The following is a 20,489-nucleotide window of genomic DNA, read 5'->3' on the forward strand; positions in this document are numbered from 1 at the left end:
TTTTGTATCAATTTTTATTTTTCTCACATATTCTAACAATATATTAGCAACAAAACTATAAAAAATCACAGACAGTTTACTTCAAAAACTCTCAAAATCACAGAAAGTAACAAAACAACAAAGAAAGCATTTTTAAGCGTCGCTTTGAAACCGATTAATATCCGGTGGATTAGAACGGAAAAATGATGTATAGCATCATATTATATCTAGTTTTTTACGAATATGAAAATATAAATCATATATTAAAACAAGTTTTTTGGCCCGGGCCTTCGGCTTCTCGGGGCTTAAAAACTGGTTTTAATCTTATAATTATAATCTTCTAACATGATGCGATAAATAATTAGGTATTCTAATGTCTAAAAAATTGCACTAAGCTTCAGTTTTGATTTCAGTCTCAGTTTCAAAATCATCAAAATATTCCCCTACTTCTGACTCAACTAAACTTTCAATCGTTGAATCAGTTTTCAATGAGTTATTGCTTGATTTCATAGATGATTTTTTCGTTTTGTCACTTTCAGCAATCGATTTTTCAGTGCTTTGTGATTTTGAAGATTTTCTTGAGTTAATTTTCGAGGATTTTCTATTTATATTCTCAGAAAGTTTTTCTAATTCTTCTTGTTCAAGCGCCATATCCTTTTTGACAAGTTTAACAGCTTCTTCATATGTCATTTTGCCATGCTTCGGTTTGCATCGGCCATAGAGAACTTTTTCTTTTGAGGGTTTCTGTTTCTTTATATTGAAATCAAGGGATTGGCAGTACTTTCTGTAGATAGACTGTTGAATTCTAAATTTAAGAAACTGTATTAAAAATAATGTAAATTAAACGGAGTATTCAGTGCTTTCCCTCAAAGTGCCTGTTGTTGGATACTGAAATTCGAACCCCCAAACCTTATTTTTGGAAATACATTTAAAGGAGAGGGAGATTTTTATTCCTATGTCTAACCCCTATGGGCAAAACCAACATAACATAACCTAGCCTACAAAAATAAACAATAAACAAGCAAGGACGGGTCAATGCTCGACAGGCACTTTGAGAGACACCGCCTAATATTCTTTACATTAGTTAAAATCATTGTATTATTGAAATTCAACAAATTCATCATACCGTAAATGTTTTTCTGTTAGCTTTAGCTGTGATTGCATCAGGTTTAAAATACTTTTCTCAGCAGCTACCGCAACTCCACTGTTAAAAAGTTGACTCCCGCCAAAAATCAGCTGATTAGAATCTCCAAATAGCTGATCGTCATCACCAGAATACAGATTAAACATTGGATCCAGGGTTGGGTTGTATAGGTAGTGATTCAAAGTTGGCTTGCCTAAAAAAGGAATAATACTCGTACAATATAATTATTACAAAGAGAAGACAAAGTAATTTCATAAATAAAATGTTGGATTAGTATTTAAACGGAAACAGTGACGTGCGGTAGGGGGGATGTCTATTGTCTGCCTTTTCTTCTTCTCAACCCCGTATAGTTTTACACCCTCTGGAAAATCTCTGTACACGCCACTGAACAGAATTCTAACCTGCTTGAATAGAAGCATCCGTGTTTGTAACAGTTTTCTTATATTCAGATTCTGACTTGTGTTTGGATTTTCTTTGACTTTTTGACTCTTCCAGCCCTTCTTCTTGAACTTTCTCTCTGAGAAAAGAAATACATAAGTAAATTAATGACCTTTGTTGACTCAAAACTCTGCCTCTGATGATGAAAACAGAAAAATATATATTATCCTATTTAATTTTATTAATAAGTTTTTTGTTTGAAGCTTAAGATCTCAATAACTTCTGAACAGATTCGGTTCTATATTTTAGGTAGGCTTTTTATAGGTAAAGAGATTGTTAAAGGCTAATTTAATTTCATATTTATTTAGATTGTTAAAGGCTAATTTAATTTAATATTTATTTCTTGGAATGGTTTTAATTTTTCCAGCCCCTGTCCTAGATGCTAGGGGCGTATCCGCTAGTATGGATATAAAGCTAAACTAAATTCTAAATACCTATGAAAATTGCAGAGATTTCTGCAATAGTAGCAATCTTCTTTATCTAGTGATCTTTGTTTCTTCTTTTTCTTTCCAGCCTTTAATTTTGTTTCTGCTTTAGGCTTCACAGTTTCTCTGTAATTTATATGAAATTATTATAATTTATAACCTTAGGTAGAAAAATCCATTGAATATCTACAACCAATTTCACCCAAATCTAGGGCCCTTTGTGTGGGCTAACCAACTATAACCTTATTTTATGATGGACGGTAAAGATTAGAAAAATAATATAAGGGGGGGGGGGGGGGTGCGTAATGACATCTAAACTTAAACCGTGAGCAAAATGGTCTGAATGGTCTAAACGGTCAGACAACCAACCCTTTAGTCTTTAATTATGAAGCGGTGTCGGCCCGAGATTCGAACTTATCACCTCCCTGGCGATGGGCGGATGCGCTACGTGTTGATTGGGTTAATTCCTAATACTAAGAATCAGAAGTTATTGGTTGATATATACATAATTCAAATTTCCTGACAGACTCGATAAGAGTATCCTCGGAAGTATCATCAGAATTGTTTGAAATGTGAATAGAGGTGTCTTCATTAATACTCTCGGATTTAATGGTTGTTTCTCTTCGTAGCAACTCGGATTTCTTCTTGTTAGAATCTTGTCTGAAAATAAACATTTATTTTACTACTTCTTTGCGTACCTAAGCCCCAAAAAATTGGAGCGGTTGGAATAAACTGAATTTCTTATTATGTGACTGACAGACATAGAGACAAACTACCTAGGTATTAGTTTTTGGAGAACAACAAATGACGAATAAGCGTCTTTCATTACTCATTAGGTATGGTGACTTAATCATAATAAGCTCTCATGAGATAGCGGGTAAAGTTATAATGTTCTAATAAATCGAACGTTGAGCTTGAGTTGGCCCTAGCGGCTATGCAAGTGTCTCAGACTACTCCATGACGACTTAAGTAAAATCCTAAGAAACACTGGCTAATCAAACAATCAAACGAATAAGCATTGAAGAAAAATATCAATAGGTAGATAGAAAAGGTAATGAAAATAATGTTTACTATTTTCCAAAAAGCTACCTTGATGATTTTGATTCCGACTTGATTTCAATAGACTGTTCCAAACTATTGGCATCTTTTTCGTCAGGCTGGTCCAATGTTTCATCTTTGTCAGCTTTGAAAGTGAATGGATTCTTTGGCGCCTTTTCTTTCTCTTTTGCTTGCTCTAAAATAAGAACATTCAAATAAAAATAAGAAGAAAAAAAACGCAGAATAGTGCGAATAGTCCTTTAAAAAAATCTTAGCCATTATATTAGTATGAATTATCAATTTAAATGTTTCTCATTTTTGAAAAACTATTTTACCTTTTTGTTTTGCTGTTAAAACTTCAACAACTTCTACCAAGCTATTCAGTTTCACTCCTAAATACAATACAAGATAAAATTTACAGCAGAACTTTAAAGATTAAAATATATTCAAAGGGTACCTACAACTCTTATAAAATTGTAACTTACTGTGGAACTAAAAAATTTTATTTATAAATTTCTGGATAACAAGATATAAAAATGGGCCTACCTGGGTTATCATGAGGAATGTCGGGTATATGAACACGATTGTCAGCTGCATCTCCCCCGCCCACAGGTGCTACTATCTCCTCATCTAACTGACTTAGTACTTCACTAAATACAAGAATGATTACCAAGTCAGGCGAAGAAAAATTAGTTTTTTTCATTGGAAGATATTGTTGTTGCATAGCTTATATATTTAGGGACCTTAGTTAATTAATAATGTCTGAGTTCAGAAACCTGACCTTAGTCATGAACCATGACAGTCTATGCTAAAACACTTTCTGAGTTACACTACCCAAATTTTGAAGTAAAGGAGCTATACAGGAGTTAGTTATAATACTTAACTTTTAAACTTTATATTTATACAGTGCTATTAGCTGTGCTTGTATAAATATATTTAGGGTCATTTTTTGAAAATGAACCAATTCTAAGGTACTCTACTAGGGATATTGTTACCGTAAAAGGGATATTATTCACATTTATTTTCTTTGAATTTAATATTTCTGGACCGTTTTCAGGAATCTAAGTTTTCCCACTCTACCATCTCTTGTGAACAAACGGACAAACAGAATTATAAAGTAGCTAAGTTTCTAGAAAAAATCAATGCTCGCAATGACCATACAATAAATTTTGTTACAAAACTAGTAAAACATCAAACCTTATATCTCTCAGGTTGATAACATCCAGTAGTGGTGATCTCGGTGATATTGATCGGGACCTGAACAAAATTAATTTATTTCTACCTAATGACTTTTAATTACAAAATAAAATAAGGTGATCTTTAATTGAACTGGGCGAAAACTTAATCAAACTAAAAAACATTTTCTTAAACTTAATTATACTTTTAAATTTTTGTTCCAATTTATGCTTAGGTTTCATTTAATGCTCTTTAGACGTTACCAAAGCTTTTGATAGTATACCTTAACATAAGTTAACTAAAGTTTGAGGAAGGGAAAGAGCAATTGAAAATAAAGGATAAATAAGGATGGCCTACCTGATATCAGAAACTTCAGATATTGTGGGAATTGGAGTTGAACTTAATCGTGCTTCTGCTATTTTCTTGGCTAAAAATTATCAAATCGGTAATTTTAAATAATTCAACATCTACCAATAGATTTTTTATTCTTTTATATAATAAAGTAGTTGGATGTGTTTATATAATGTATCAATGTGAAGTAGGATTCCAAAGACTACCAAACCGAAGTTTTACAGGTCCTGTCATGACAGGTTTTAGGTTATTTCCACAGAGGGGAGAAGGTAAGTCAAGCCCAAAGTATGAAAGTAAAATAAATATTTTCTATGACAAATAAGGTGTATGTAATTTAACGCCTAAATAAGTAATAGATGGCAAAAATTATTAAACAAATAATTGCATACCTACCTAGTTAATTACTAATAATCCTATTAAATAAAGTAGTAAGGTTTATTATGTCTGAAGCCTAGAATCTCAATAATCACTGGGATCACTTTTTTAGGTAAGCTTCACATAAGGCATGTGATGGTTTAAGGCTATTTTTTCAGATTTAAGTCTTGGGTTGGTTTTAAGTTATTTTTCTAGGCCCTTACTCAATGGCAATACCCACTAAAATACAGAGCCCCTAGATGCTAGGGGCGAAGACGCTAGAATATTAATAATGTAGTACCTGCTGCTTGAATATTGAGCTTGAGTGAGGGTCTACGTTGGTCTTGTGGAGATAAACTTGTTCTACGCATCCCTACACCTCGAGGGGAAGGGCTCAATCCTAATTATAGCAAGAATAACTTCTTGATTTTTAAAAGATGGAGAAAAGTTATAAAAAAAAGCATATTAATAGAATAAAAAATATTATATTTGTTGCAGTTTTGTGCAACATACCGACAAATTGGTTTTGAAAATGTAAAATCAAAACACATACCTTAATTGATGAAAACATTGATGTGCAAAAGATAGGTACATGTGCAGTGCAAACAACGTGGTACATGTGCAGAGCAGAGCATACAACATGGTACATGTGATTGTGCAAAGTGTGTTTCACATCAACGGAAAAATCAGTGCAGTCTAATACAAAAAAAATCATTATTTGAGTAAAGTAACAAAGATTTATGCTAAGATAATATTAAAAGTCAAAACAATGTCTGCATACGAGATACAAAAGAAGAAATTGCAACCACCCTTATAAATTCCCACCCTTTCAGTGATGGATAAATAACATACCAGCAGGATTGGGACTTGCAATAGGTTTCCCTTTCCCTGTACTAGATGTTGAGGATTTTCGTCGCCTCCTAAAATAATTTTTTTTAAATTTGGTCCGATGTCAATTTTAAGATAAGCTTAAGTAGTAAAAAACAAGTTTTAGGTGGAAAGGTTACATCGCAAAAATAAACAGAATGACAGATAAAGGCTCTTTTTGTATGTATATACTTCATAGATATATAATCCTAATATATAAAGAAGTAAGCGTTTTTTGTCTGTCCCGAAGAATCTCGCTAACCACTGAACCGATATTGTTCTCCTTTACAGTGAAGCTTCTTATAGGTCCTTGGAAGGTTTTAAACTATTTTTGGGAAGGATGTCTTCAACCCCCTCCCCCCCAAAAAATATTTTTTTACTCTTTTGAAACTCAAATTTAAAATGGGATGAGATCGACTTTTCCCCCCTTCTACCTTAAGTGCCCTTAGAGGATTCTAAGGGCGAAGCCGCTAGTATAGAATATAAGACTATGTATCAGCGTTTTAAATAGGGTGGGAGGGAATATTGGATTTCTTATTGCAATGGTAATAAAAGCTTCTGGCTATGTTAAGTATTTTGTTCGTTGATCATTAACTTTGGGAATTTTATTTGATTTTAATTGGTTAGTTTCAGTGTCCCAACTTTTCAACCAATTATTTTAATCTACATGAGGGGTTATATCAGGATGCATATCAATTTAACTTATATTGTCTTATCCCTTAAGATCCCTGATTTAATGCAAACAATATTTTACTGTTTACCTTGGAAACGTTTTCTCTTCAAGCTCTGAAACAATTTTGACTGGTGTCTGCGCAGATTCGTCCACAGTGGATAACACTGGCTCTGATTCAGAATCTGTTTCTGCTGTTCTTACCTGGATTATGTTCATAGTGAATAATATTATTGAACTCTTTCATATCTAAACAGTAATCAACTAAATCTTTGTGATAAAAAGTGGCGTATGGGCTATTAGCGTGGGTATAGCTTTAGAAATTGTAATAAAAATTAATCTTCCTTTCATGATGTTCAAAGTTTTTACCTGTTTTCCACCGGCGTATTTCTTATCATATTTCATGAAAGAGGCTAAAGCTGTTTCAGCACTAAAATAAAAGTAGAACACCATTTTTAAACTATGAGATTTTAGAGCATGTTATTTTTCAGGTTTCTAAAAATTTTAATTAGTTAGGTAACCTTCTTTGAGATAAACGAAAAAGTAAAATATTTACATTTAAATAAAAATGCTTATATGAAAAAATTGAAACTTACTGTGACGGGTTACTTTGTTTGGTAGCCTGGAAAGTTCCTAGAAATTCAGGTTCTGGAATACTACTCTTTCTTCTTTCCTCTGTGGCCTAACAAAATAGTCTTTAGGCTTTAAAATACTCTTTAATATCTCATCTTTGGCTTGATATTCAAGTCAAGTGTCGTATTTTAAGGGATCTTAATGGACAAGACAATGGCCAATAAATTGATAACAATGCCTAATGAAGATACACAAAATTAACCATGCTGTAGATTACAATTAGATGGTTAAAATGTTTGGACATTCAACTTAATAAACCAACCAAAAAGAATCAATACCTATATAACTCCAAAGTTGTTGAGCCAAAGAATAAGAAAACGTTAGGTATTATAAAACTTTGGGGAGTAGTGTAATAAACAGCCAATTGTCCCTTCCCTCCCTTCGTATTGAATCTACGATTCTACATATTGAAGAACAGAAAAGCAAGACACTCATTTTTAGGAATTTGTCATGTAACATCAACCAAAATAAAAAAAATACCTTAATGAAAGGAGAATCTATCTCTTCGCCAAATTCCTTAAACAAGAAAAAACCATAAATCATTCAATCAATCATTGTATTATTATTTTATAGGCACTAAGTTTTTTCTGAATGGAATTACTCGTGAAAGAAAAACAAACAGCATTAGTTTCCTTTTTTATTTAGAAATGAAATGTTTTTTTTTCTATGGAAACCAAAAAAAGATTTTGATTACCTTTGCCAATGAAAGTAAATCCGAATCCTCCTCACTTGGTTTATCTTCATAATCATCCTGTAAAAAAGTGCAGAATTGTCATTATTACTTTTCATAAAGAAAAGGGTTTTTAAAGACCACCGTTTAGAAGATCCACCACAAGGCCATAAAAAAAAAACAATATAAAGTTTTAAATTAGTGGAAGAAGGAAACACTTTGGATATAATGAACAATTTCTTAAAGTTAAATAAGCTTTACATTTTTGCAATGGTATGAAAATACTTAATAATAATGTTTCTTTCTTATCTTAGCTCTATAATGTAACTGTCTTTGTTTGTACATTTACATTATAAAAGGTTTGATTGTCAATTTCTTAATCATTAACATACTTAGGTATTACTCAAAGTAATCACCTTTAAACCTGAAGTAGAATGTTTTCTTGATCTTGCCGCACTTCGGTTCTCCAGATTTTTCAAATAAGCCTGATGAAAAAAAATTATAAAAAGTTGGAGGATAACAAACCAATAAGTAATCTGCTAGAGAAAATATTTGTTGGAGTTTATCTACTATTTGTATTAACACTAACAGCTACGCCCATAGAGGCTTTAACTCTTATTTTAGGTACACTTTAGTTTTTAAAAGAATTTATTTGGGGGGTATATTAGTATTCAGTGGAGATATTAACTCTCACTTTAGGTACACTTTAGTTTTTAAAAGAATTTATTTGGGGGGTATATTAGTATTCAGTGGAGATATTAACTCTCACTTTAGGTACACTTTAGTTTTTAAAAGAATTTATTTGGGGGGTATATTAGTATTTAATGGAGAGACCCTTCCCAAATATACTTATTAACCTTCCATGGACCTAAAAGAAGCTTCAATGTAAAGGAGAACCAAATCGGTCGAGTGGTTAGTGAGATTCTTCGGTAAAAAACACAAAATCACACAGACGTCTTGTTACTTTTATATAAGGATAAAACTTACATTTAGTTCCATCTTATTTGTAGAACCCAACCCGAGACCTAATGTTGATTTGTACATTTTAAAAATCTAAAAACATCACAGGTTTAGTACATTTTTTAACTTAAAAAATAAGAATGAATAACTTTACAATTTATCAACAACAACAAAAAAACATGCAATTAGTTTTTAAGAAATGTATCAAAAGATGAACGCCTAGCATATATAAATTAAACCAGTATTAAAAGAGAACATCAAAAACTTTGATTCAAATTTCAGTTTCATAAAAAAGTTAAATTGAAATTAACAAAAAACTTTGTTGAAAACCTTAAAGCCAACACATAAGTAACAAAAAAATGGCGCAATTTATCTGCCGACTTTGCCAAGCCTAGTGTCTGTCTTGGGGTTGGCCGTGACTGTCTGGACGGACACAATAGCCTCGTTGATCTGTGTCTGCAGCTTGCGCAGGTCGTTGATGTACAGCAGCCGCAGGATTCTGGCGGCCTCAGACACAGCCTGGTGGTTAATAATATTGATTCATAAATCAAATGTTTTACATAAGTAATTTCAAAAATAGGTTTAGTAGCAAGGACTACACAGTCAAAGTTAGCAAAAATAAAAATAAAATGGCTATCAACAATCTTAAAGTGAGGCGCAGTCTGACAGCTAACATTACTTCATGCTTAAAGATTCACTTTGATTAAGGGAATCTTCACAAAAAGTTCAAAATATTAAATAATTACCTTAATTTAATTCTATAGGTATACAATTATCAATAAAAGCAGCAAAGGGGGGAGGCGGATGTGCCACTTTTTGAAACCAAAACTAAAAGTCAACAAAGGAACACAATTAAAAAAGAGTTACAGGTCTGAGATTTTGCATGGCAGTTGCTTTAAAGGGGTAAAATATGGAACTGTGAAGAAACGGCGGCGCAACCGCCGAAAACCGCCGTTTACCGCCGAATTTTTTCTTGCATTTTTTGGCGGTTTTCGGCGGTTGCGACGCCGTTTCTTCACAGTTCCATATTGTACCCCTATAAAGCAACTGTCATGCAAAATGTCAGACCTGTAACTCTTTTTTTAGTTGAGTTCCTTTGACTTTTAGTTTTGGTTTCAAAAAGTGGCACATCCGCCTCCCCCCTTTTTAATCAATAGCATTGTTTTACAAATAAAAGGACAGACTTTAACAAAGTCAAATGAAAACTTTATGTAAACTTGCAATAATAGGTTTAAAGTTGTTGTATATCATATGAATCAACTTGCCGGATCATTAGAATCCATGTTGAGATCTTTCTGAGCATTGAGATCATATGGGTGACCCTCTGGTATCACTGAATCTGGCTTCTGGATGGCAGCGGCTGTTAATCTGCTGTTTACATAACTTGATACAGCCTAAAATGATAAAATCTTCTGGAAAAAGATAAAATTGATTTACACCCCTAATCATGAAGGTAAATTAAAATTATAGGCGGAAAAGTTTGAACACAGTAGTTTGTAACACCAAATAATGAGTTGTTTAAAGAACTAAGTTTTGAAGCGAATAAATGAGAGAACGGATTTGAATAACCTTCAGACAAAAATAATTTACAGACGAATGACTCCTTCCTCTCTGCTATAATGTTTTTTTTATATTTTTTTTATTCCTAGGATTTAAATGACACCTACAATGTACAACTGGATTTTAAAAACAAACAAACTCAATAGGCATCTACATAAAATTGAATTAAAATGGATTATTTTCAATGAATTTTATAAAACTTGCATGACTTGCATGGTAATAAAATATCAAAGAAGAACTAAACCGAAAATTTTAAAATTCATTGTAATTACCACTATACACAAGAAAAAAAGTACCTAGTCCATAATAAGCGCAGAATAAGCACCAATAAAAACTGTAATACATTAATAATACCTATAGTTACTAATGCTTACCTGAAGAGTTATAAGGTGGTCAGGATGCTTTGGCACATTCAGAAAATCAGCAAGTTTTTCAACTCCAGAAATAAACTTTAAAATGTTTAATATTTAACTTTAATTTCTACTTTGTTTTAAAACAAATATTCAAGTATGTCTTCGAAACCGATTAATATCTGCTTGATTAACATCTGTTCTTGGTCATAGTGAAAAATCATAAATGGCATCGTAGTACAAACAATTTTCCACGAATGTCAATATAAAATTCATAGGTATAATCAAAACCAGTTTTGTTAGATCGGGCCCACAGCCCTTTAAAGGCAACAATACTATTTCATTTTAATATCCGCGAAAAGCTTTTTATAATACGATGCGATAAATAACTATTAATTGTTAAACAGTGCTCAAAAATCGAATCTATGATGAATCAATAGGTAAGAATTGACAAAAACAATTAAAAACTTAGGTACTGCTCTGGCGATTTCGTAGTCTTATAAAAGTGTTTACTCAAAACAAATATCCATAATATATTATTAATATTAATTTCACTTGTTTTCTATTTGAACATATAACTTATTGTTGATAATATTTAACATTCCTCTGGCGAAGAGAAGTCTAAATTGTCCAAAGGATTTGAATGCACCATCTTTGGTTTATCTCCCCCGTTCATTGATTCATTCTGGACCATTTTCATTATTGAAAATCACTTTTGTTTACATAGGTACCTATTTCTTTCAATACAAATTTTTAGATGAAATACCGTAAATGGTAAAAATCAGTATCTACTAGAATTAATTTCTTAGATAATTACATTATTTTAAATTTATATAGGTACCTAAATAACAAAAAAAACCTGAAAAACTAACCCTACCTTGTATTATATTTTATTTAAAAATTTGGGAGAAAAGGGTTATTTGTGGTCAACAGGGCACTTTGTGGGAGAATGCAAGAAATTTTTTTAAATTTAAATAGCTAGATGGTCTTTTGTTTGCTTGTGCAATAATATTCCTGTTGTGAGTGTTTGCTGTAGTTATCTTTGTTATCAGCATATTCAAATCTGACAGATAGTCCCAACAACCAATCTATTGTCTCCTCCTTTCTGTTCAACCTACAACATTTTAATTCTATGATTTTCAGATCAGGGAAAATTGTATCCAGTAAGTAGGTAATAATACAACGTCGTACAAGAATTTCTTGAGTTTGCTAAATAAGGAGTTTTTTTTATAGGTTTGAGAGGGGGGAAATCAAATGTATTTTTATTTTATTTTGAAGGGTGTGGTAAACACCCCTTAACCCCGCCCCCTTGGATATCTATGAACCCACCCTTAATCTTCTTGATGCCTATCTATCTATAATAGGAAAAAAATCTTACTTGGGACAGTCCAAAGAGTTGAGATAGGTTTGAAATTCTTTTTCCCAGTCAGGGCTGTTAATCTTTAAGAAAAATCATAAAAATCTAATCTTATTTCTACATTTTCCAAATTGTTAGGTACCTCCTACTTGGATATAGATACTTTTGCAAAAACTTATTTGAAGTTTTTTTTAAACCTGTTTTTTATTCCCTCCGAGTTACTGTAACCCAGCAGGTACCTTTCCTTTCGAGGATAACCTAAGACAGAATTAAACTGACCTACACCCTTATACAAGCAGAAAAAAGTCTTTGGTCCTCACTCAGTTAAAAATGCAATTTTTATGATATTCCTGTCTTAAACCAGCTCGATCATCAATTTTGTAATGGCGGATTTTCTGATCCTAAAAGAAGAACTTTTGACGGAATTTTGAACGAATTTTTATACATTGACTTGTTATAACTGAGTCAATTTATATTTATTAATGTTCGTTTTTAAACTTCTTTCTAATTTGCTGAGCTTCGCTTTTATGGATGTTGACATCTCTGTTATGAAAAATATAGTAAAGCGTTATCTGAGATCAGGGTTTCAGATCCGCATTGATTTTTTGCGGATCCGGATCCTCAAAATTTGGTCAGTGCGGATCCGGATGCGGATCCGGATCCTTGACAATAAAAATAAAATCACCAAACCTTTCAAAAATATTTATTCTTTAATTCGAAGTCAAAAATACTTTTAATTTTCAAGTCTGACCCTAAACCTTAAAGATTGACTCTCATCAAGAGAATGTCTGAGATTGTATATAAATTTAGGTAGATTTTTCCATTTTTCCCGCATTTTTTTGAGTCCAAGGATCCGGATCCTTGGACTCAAAAATATGCGGATCCTTGCGGATCCGGATCCGGATCCGAAACCCTGTCTGAGATAGGCGTTTCTTTGAGTATAGCAATTACCTCAAGCCAAAGAACTAGACCTCTAAACTCAGTTTGGTTGCTGGCATCAAAAGAATCCGCATTTGGATAGTTTAATGCAGACAACTTTCTCTTGAACATTTTCTTAAATCTGTAAAAAAAACATTTATAGGATCTAAAAACTTTGGTATTTAATGTATTTAAAAGATAACTTTGAAAACAATGTCTGTTAGTATACATACCTTAAAAATAACAAATAGGATTAACATGTTGCTTTTGTTGATATTTGAGAATATCTTTATGTTCATAATTAGAGGGATTGGTTAGGTACTGGTTAGTTTTTTTTGTTTTTTCTTTGAAATATTTTCATAATTCATTTTTTAATACAATATTAATGTACAAAGATTACTAAAAGTTTAAAAAGTAATATAGAGATTTTGGACTTCTTTGTCTTTATAGTGTCATGGTTTTCAACTTTATAAGCATTTATTACAAAAAAAATATTTATTGCAATGCAATGTATTGAAAATTTACAACATATCATAAATATATATAGAGAAAATCATAATAGACAGCTGCATAATAAAATGGAAAATTATATTTTTAAATAAAACAATTTCACTGGATTCGTTTTGGTTCATATCAACTTATTAAGTAATACTTTTATAAAGCTTTCGTTAATTGGTAACTTTTTTGTGCTATATAAATTTTGAGTATATAAAAATAATAATATAGAAAAGTTTATCTTTACATAAAAATTTTTTTTTTTCATAAATAAAAATTGTCTTCATTATTTGCAGTTAAACTCGTACTAAGGACACTTTTAGATTGGAAGCTTACAGTTTCAATATTCTCTAAAAAAATAACTTAAATCTTAATCAAAAAAAGCATAAAATAAGCTTCTATAATTCAAATACAGTTAAAGCTAATATATACAGCATACATTAAAGTATTATTTAAGGATTTGTGATAATATTAGAGGTAAGATTTTTAGAAAATAGATTTAAAAAGTTTTGTACTCTGCGTCGTTTGTTATTTGGTCATGAAGATTTTAAGATAAATTTTTAGTTTACAAATGTTTAATATAACTGTTACTTTTTACCTACTTATACTATGACATAAAAATATTTTCAGGATGGCTTCGATACCGACTAATATCCGCTGGATTAGAACTGAAAAATCATTTATAGCTTCGTATTTAAGACAATTTTCAACGAATATCCAAATAAAAATCATAAATTAATACCAGTTTTGTTAGTCGGTCCTTCGGCCACTCGAAGCTAACAAAACTGGTTTTTATCCTATAATTCTTATAATCCGCGGAAATCTGTCTATAATACGATACGATAAATAATTAGTTGTCTTTTGCGAATTGAAAGAGTTTATAAATGATGGCATTTACAATCTCTCCACCAATAGCAGCATAACCAATGATGGTAAAAATAACTGCAAATGTTATTTTGATTCCCTTTCTTAGTCCTCCGTCACATTTTTGTGTTGTTGTTGTGTTATCCTGTTACAATATTGGGCTCAGTTTAGAGAATTAATATCTATTATACAAAGTAGAATGATGTCTACAGGTGGTATAATCCTATTTTTTTCATTTTGAAAATTACCCCCCCCCCCCCCTCACCCCCGACAAAACTGCGCTCGGCCCCCTGGCCTGCCTAGCCGCAGCGCTCGGCGCCCTAGCCTGCCTAGCTGCGGATAATAACCCTGGGCCTGCATGTATCTCTATATATAATTTTCCGTTGGACTAATGCTGTTTTTTTGTATGGAATATTAAAGCCATACCAAGGTTAAGAATGGAGGCGGGGGCGAGAGTGGTTTCCCCTTTTAGTTCCTCATCCACTTAAATGTATTACAAAAAGGTTTCTCGATATCATTTTCCAAAGACAATTAAGTAAAATATTTCTAGGGTTTGGAATCCGCCCAATTTTTAGGCCAATTTTGGATCCGAATAATCCGGAATTTTTAATAGCGGATTCCGGATTCTTAAATGGTAGGCTAAACTTAGCGTCTTGAGTTTTTTCTTTCAACTCCCTCTTTTTAAAGGCAAAGATCACCCCCCCTCACACACAACCACCACCCCCCACCCCCCCATCTCTTCCCACATAAACCCCGAAGTTGAGAGTTGGCTGTACAGTGGTCACATGACATCAAAATATATTTATTTTCATTTCACAGCTTTTCATGCTTCATTTATTTTTTTAAAAAAGCCTTTTAAAATACTGCTAGAATCCGGAATTCGCCAAAAATAAGAATCCGGAATCCGCAAGGAATCCGCCACTTTTTTTGACGGATTCTTTTTAGAATCCGGAATCCGAAACCGGCCCAAAAATTCGACGGATTGTCATCACTAACATAATCTAAAGGTTTTAATACTTGAAAAATCTTTGATTTTATTTCTAATAGGTATTTATCTCAATTGAGCCAATTCCTCATATATAGGGAGAATATCATCATGTAGAAAGCTTCGTCCCACACCAAAGAACAGACCAGGCACAACACATAAGATCTAAAAAATAAAAAATAAATTAGATTAGAGTAAAAATTGTAAAATACAGAGTAGATCAACAGTGGGAGACATTTATCTAATTCAAGATCGAGTAGGTACACTTTAAAACATTACAAATACAGAAAGTTTATTGCAGTTTTTCAGCTATAATACTTGTGTCTTATGATCCATATTCTTTTTAATATTTGCTTTCTGTGATGTTTTATGTGGCCTAGATACTTGGACTACGAGATATAATTACAATTAAATCATCACCTTCCCTTTTTTCATTACACAATTTATTTCTTTGGTTTACATGTACCTTTTTTACTCTTATAATGAACTAAAGAGTAAAGACATAAGGAGAGTGAATAAAAGAAGGAAAATAGATGTCTAGCTGTGTCAAGCATAGGATCTCTCTAACTCTCTCATTTACGGTGAAGCTTTATACATGTTTTAGGGAGGAAACCTCCACCCTCTCCCTTAAAAAAATACCCCTCAAATATTTTATTAATTTTAAAATTATCATTGAAAGTAGTGTGTTGGCTTATTCCCTCCCTAACTTTTCTCAAGTACCTCTAGACTAAGGGGCCTCTAGGGGCTTAGCCACAAGATTTTATTTAATAAAAGAAATGGTTCTATACTAACCTGTGGCAAAACCAAAACATCATCTGCATTTACTTCACGTTTTGTATTCATGTAGAAGTATATGCTGAAAATTAGCAGGACAACTATATAATAGCAAACATTGATTATTCATGGAATCATGAAACTTGAAAAAAATAATTTAATTGTAAGGTAAAAGGTTAATCTAAAATGTTTTTATTTATTTATTAAATCTTTTAAATCTATTTATGGCTATAAGAAAAACATTGCTTTCTGAGAAAGACAATTTTTTGAGGTAGGCCTTTTTGAGATAACCCAATGAAGTTTAATGTTTAAAATAAGCTAAAAGTATCAATGTTTGTTCCTGTGTTGATGATGATATGTGAGAGAAGATATCTTCCAGACTTCATGGGAACCAAGTGAGTTATGTCCTCCCCGTCTCCATTTGCGGACACCTAAATATTTGGAAAATCTAATAGTTTAAATTTATATACAGTAAACTTTTAAGATATGACAGTTCATTATTCTAAAAATGACAGGATGTCTCTCTGACTGTCTAAGAGTAGCGAAAGATCTTCTGAACTGATATGATTCTCTTTTTCAATGAAGCTTCTCATATCTTCAGGGAGGGTTAATAACAATTTTAGGGGAAGGTTACATGCATCCAACCTTTCAATAAAATAAATGGCACCCAAATTTTTTAATACTTTCTAAAACTTAAATTAAAATAGGAGGGTCAATTCCCCCCATCTCAAACTATTTCTTTGTTAGTCTCTAGAGGCGTTGGTTGACGCTAGCAGTAGCAGTAGATATTTTAATATTTGATTTAAATCATGTAAATAAATAGTATCACGTTGACTAGATAAGGGGGGGGGGAAGTTTTGCCACTTTCGCTTACTCCGTGATTATTGGGCTAGGTATTAAAGTTAGACTATAGGTTATTTGGGATAAAAGTTTACTTTTGGGTAGTAGCTCACGTATTTTTAATCATTTTTTGGATAACCCCACCCCCTAGCCCCCCGGGGCTCAAAAACCCCCTAAAATGAACCTAACCTTAATTTTCTCAGGAACAATTTGACCAATAGAGATGATTTTTTAAACTTAAGCTTATATGCGTGTAAACTAACTTCTAGTTTAGAAGTCATCCCCCTGCCGCCAACCCCTAGCCCTCCGGGGCTCCAAAAAACCCTAAAAATGAACCTAACCTTAATTTTCTCAGGAACCATTTGACCAATAGACATGATTTTTTAAACTTAAGCTTTTATGCGTGTAAACTAACTTATAGTTTAGAAGTCATCTCCCTGCCGCCAACCCCTAGCCCTCCGGGGCTCCAAAAAACCCTAAAAATGAACCTAACCTTAATTTTCTCAGGAACCATTTGATCAATAGACATGATTTTTTAAACTTAAGCTTTTATGGTTATAAACTAACTTCTAGTTTAGAAGTCACCCCCCTGCCGCAAACCCCTAGCCCTCCGGGGCTCCAAAAAACCCTAAATATGAACCTAACCTTAATTTTCTCAGGAACCATTTGACCAATAGAGATGGTTTCTTAAACTTAAGCTTTTATGGTTATATACTAACTCTAAGTTTAGAAGTCAACCCCTGTTTCGGTACGCATGCCTTGCCGTACACGAAATCTTAATCTCCAAGCCCTCCGAATGACCAACATGTGAATGTTTACAAATGTGTATTTATTACCATGAAAACGGTGCATCTAAAACAAAAATATAAAAATTAATAACATAATATTAATGGTTTATTATTTTTGTATATCGAGGTTGCGTGATTTCAATTTAATTAAAAATATAAAATTTCTAAAAAACTTTAAATTGGCACGAAACATATTAAATAGCATCAGAAATTGATAATTTTAGATTCAAATGATCAATAAAATTAAGGAAAATATTCGTATGTCAAAAGTTAGCAGTTAAATGGTCTATTTGTTGAAAAATTAATGTTTTAAATTTCTTCGTAAAAATATACCATACTACACTTATTATTAAGAATTAAAGATAAATTCTTACCACATTATACGTCAAACTAAGCAGGAAGGCTTATTTGAGATCTTCCACGGATTAGAGCGCATGTATATCCATCCAATACATTATTTTTATTCACGTAGCTCTTCACATGGGAATCAACAAGGAAAAAATGTGCGCGCCTTTGTTTGTTTACAAGCGAAGCGCGGAGATAGTTAGGAATGCCGCGTAACACACTCATTCTCTGGTGTAAGGAAAAGGGAATTAATGGGTTCGAACTTGCCAGGGAATACAAGAAAAATCATTCCAACACACACCCGTCTAGTCACTGGGAATCGAACACAATAACTCATCTTAGCATCATGCGTGCAGACAGTGTCCACAAAATCACAATCTCATAACGCATAAATTACAAGAGTTTAAAATGGCATGGCCATCAGGCCTAAAATTAATTATGGTAACTTACGAACACCACAATAACTCAAACCGACTCCACTACCACATAAGGATAGGAATAAGGAATGGGAAAAGCATTCAACATTCATGAAATGCACATCTACCACTCACACATCTCATTAATCATGGCCTCATAATCTCAATTAAAGTTAGAATTACAGACCATGTAATTGCGAATACATGAATTAATAATCAATAGTACCTAAACTTTGATTAGGTACCTACATAATAATAGGCAAATGATTTTTATATTAAAAATCGCATCAATAATTAAATAATCAACTCAAACTTTTAATCAAAAGAAAGAAAGATTAAATAATGACATTTTTTCTACTAAATCTTTTTGCTAGAAAAGAAAAATAGAATTTTCATAAAAAACTTCTCAAAATTAAGCATTTTCTCCAGCGGAAAAATACTCGGGCTTACATCTAGACATTCTTAGATAAGATAGGTAAATCCTTAAATCTAACATGTTTAATAAAATAGATACTTAAATCTAAACAAAATATGACTGTAAAAATCATCAAACATCGGAAAATTAAAATTTCATAATTTTAAATCTTTGTGAATTAAAGTTGCGTAAAATAAAATTGCAATTGAAATATGCAAATTAAATTACCAAAATAAAACAAAAGCTCAATTATAAGAAAAGAACTTCTCTAAATGCTGAGTTTGCAATTTCTCTCTGTTTTAAGAAGAAAGCAACTTGTACATATTCATACAGTCAAAATTAAGGCAATTTGGGGCCTCAGTTAGAATGTACCCCTCAAGATACAAACTAACCAATCTTTCAAATATTAATAATGCCATGTTCCAGCTATCCTGACGGACGTTATGTCTTTCCATCACAATTTTTTGATACTGCATAATTTCCGACAGGATTTCTGGCGCAGGGCTCCATCAACTGAAAATAAACATAATTAGTGATGTTTAAATCAAATCAAAAATTAAAAGAATCATGAATAATTCAAGAAACTTTAGAATCATCAATCAAAGCAATCAAAATAAAATTATCTTATGCTTTAGTTTTGCCGTTCTGTAGTATGTCTGGCCGAGGTAACAGAGCTAAGATACACTATAGAGCGGTCTTATTAAGCTTAAATCTTCGAACTCAAAGAATCTACTTAATTCAAGACGAAAAAAAATCTGCATTTTTCTTTAGGTACATCGGTTAAAAGGTAAATAGAAATAATTTTAATATATATATAATATTAAATTATCTATGTGATTATAATAAATCTTAAGAAATATTTATATGATGTAAAAAATCTCATTGTGTTACTTTTTTATCATATCGAATTTCAATCAAACAAGTATAAAAATGTTCGTATTTGCGTAGGTACCTAGGAAAATTTCCACGAAAAAAATCCCTGGTCCCGGAAAGACTTAAATCATTGAAAAAAACTTGCGTAAACGTATAAATAACTTAAGTTTGCATTTCAAATGAAAAAAATCTTGCGTCGATTTGAAAGTTTAAACGAAATTGAGTTAAAATTTGCGTTTTTTGTCTTTCGAAAAAAATCTGATAAATCTACCGTAAAATAAAATTCAAAGTTAAACAAGAACGATACTTATACTAAACTTTGGGTAGATTGATCTTGAGCAGACGTCTTGCGGAAGTCTCGTTACTCGTGGCGGCTGCGTCATCTGATAATTTGAACTTGCAAACCACGGTCCTCCCACCTGGGCGCACTTCTTCCACACGCCCCAATCTGAACTTCTTCATCAAATTTGTGCTATCGTCGATCAGCACCACGTCTCCCGGCTCAAGCAGCACCTTGTTGCTGCGCCACTTGACGGACTTGAGTAGCTCAGGCATGAGCTGCTCCTTGTACACCTGATGGAACTGACGGGTCAACTCCTCCAAGTTCTCCAGCCTCCTGGTGATGGGCTCTTTACAACCTGTTTCAAAGGTGCAGATTGCATCGTTGGTCCTGCCGCCTAACAGATCAGCAGGTGAAATTATTCTCCAGCAATTGACGTCATCTCCTTGGGTGGCATAGGTCAATGGCTTAGAATTCAGGACTCTTGCAGTCTCAGCACACAACACCAATAAATCATTGAAGGT

General features: G+C 32.5%; 3 protein-coding genes across 6 annotated transcripts in view; all 3 read right to left on the reverse strand.

The window, feature by feature from the left end:
* Positions 1 to 8,841, reverse strand: LOC145323632 (uncharacterized). Its single transcript, XM_080166030.1, has 19 exons — positions 8,733 to 8,841; positions 8,162 to 8,230; positions 7,770 to 7,826; positions 7,556 to 7,591; positions 7,039 to 7,124; positions 6,812 to 6,872; positions 6,534 to 6,646; positions 5,758 to 5,825; positions 5,207 to 5,305; positions 4,558 to 4,627; positions 4,222 to 4,281; positions 3,571 to 3,674; positions 3,360 to 3,416; positions 3,076 to 3,220; positions 2,506 to 2,646; positions 1,996 to 2,112; positions 1,525 to 1,640; positions 1,106 to 1,316; positions 1 to 784 (listed from the first exon to the last, which is right to left on the reverse strand). The coding sequence occupies exons 1-19, from the start codon at positions 8,787 to 8,789 to the stop codon at positions 370 to 372; spliced, it is 2,082 nt and encodes a 693-aa protein (XP_080022156.1). The 5' UTR covers positions 8,790 to 8,841; the 3' UTR covers positions 1 to 369.
* LOC145323635 (tRNA-splicing ligase complex subunit RTRAF) lies at positions 8,798 to 13,121 on the reverse strand. Of its 4 annotated transcripts, none has more exons than XM_080166034.1 (8): positions 12,924 to 13,121; positions 12,323 to 12,373; positions 11,994 to 12,055; positions 11,630 to 11,729; positions 11,220 to 11,300; positions 10,640 to 10,714; positions 9,971 to 10,099; positions 8,798 to 9,224 (listed from the first exon to the last, which is right to left on the reverse strand). In XM_080166034.1, exons 1-8 carry the CDS (start codon positions 13,119 to 13,121, stop codon positions 9,075 to 9,077), a joined length of 846 nt encoding a protein of 281 aa, XP_080022160.1. In that variant the 3' UTR covers positions 8,798 to 9,074. The 4 variants fall into 4 exon arrangements, with proteins under 4 accessions (XP_080022160.1, XP_080022159.1, XP_080022162.1 ...); XM_080166033.1 differs by having other exon boundaries at positions 11,630 to 11,732; XM_080166036.1 differs by lacking the exon at positions 12,323 to 12,373.
* Positions 13,032 to 20,489, reverse strand: part of LOC145323633 (uncharacterized) — a 22,822-nt gene continuing 15,364 nt past the window's right edge. Inside the window, exons 9-13 of the mRNA XM_080166031.1 lie at positions 16,349 to 16,439; positions 16,027 to 16,109; positions 15,320 to 15,399; positions 14,227 to 14,392; positions 13,032 to 14,053 (exon numbers count right to left, since the gene is read on the reverse strand). Coding sequence (XP_080022157.1) covers positions 14,236 to 14,392; positions 15,320 to 15,399; positions 16,027 to 16,109; positions 16,349 to 16,439 — 411 coding nt within the window. The 3' untranslated portion in view covers positions 13,032 to 14,053; positions 14,227 to 14,235. The remainder of the gene's footprint in view (positions 14,054 to 14,226; positions 14,393 to 15,319; positions 15,400 to 16,026; positions 16,110 to 16,348; positions 16,440 to 20,489) is intronic.

The sequence above is a fragment of the Acartia tonsa genome, chromosome 7 (genome assembly GCF_053477335.1).
Source record: "Acartia tonsa isolate MP-2025a chromosome 7, ASM5347733v1, whole genome shotgun sequence".
Classification (NCBI taxonomy): Eukaryota; Metazoa; Arthropoda; class Copepoda; order Calanoida; family Acartiidae; genus Acartia; species Acartia tonsa.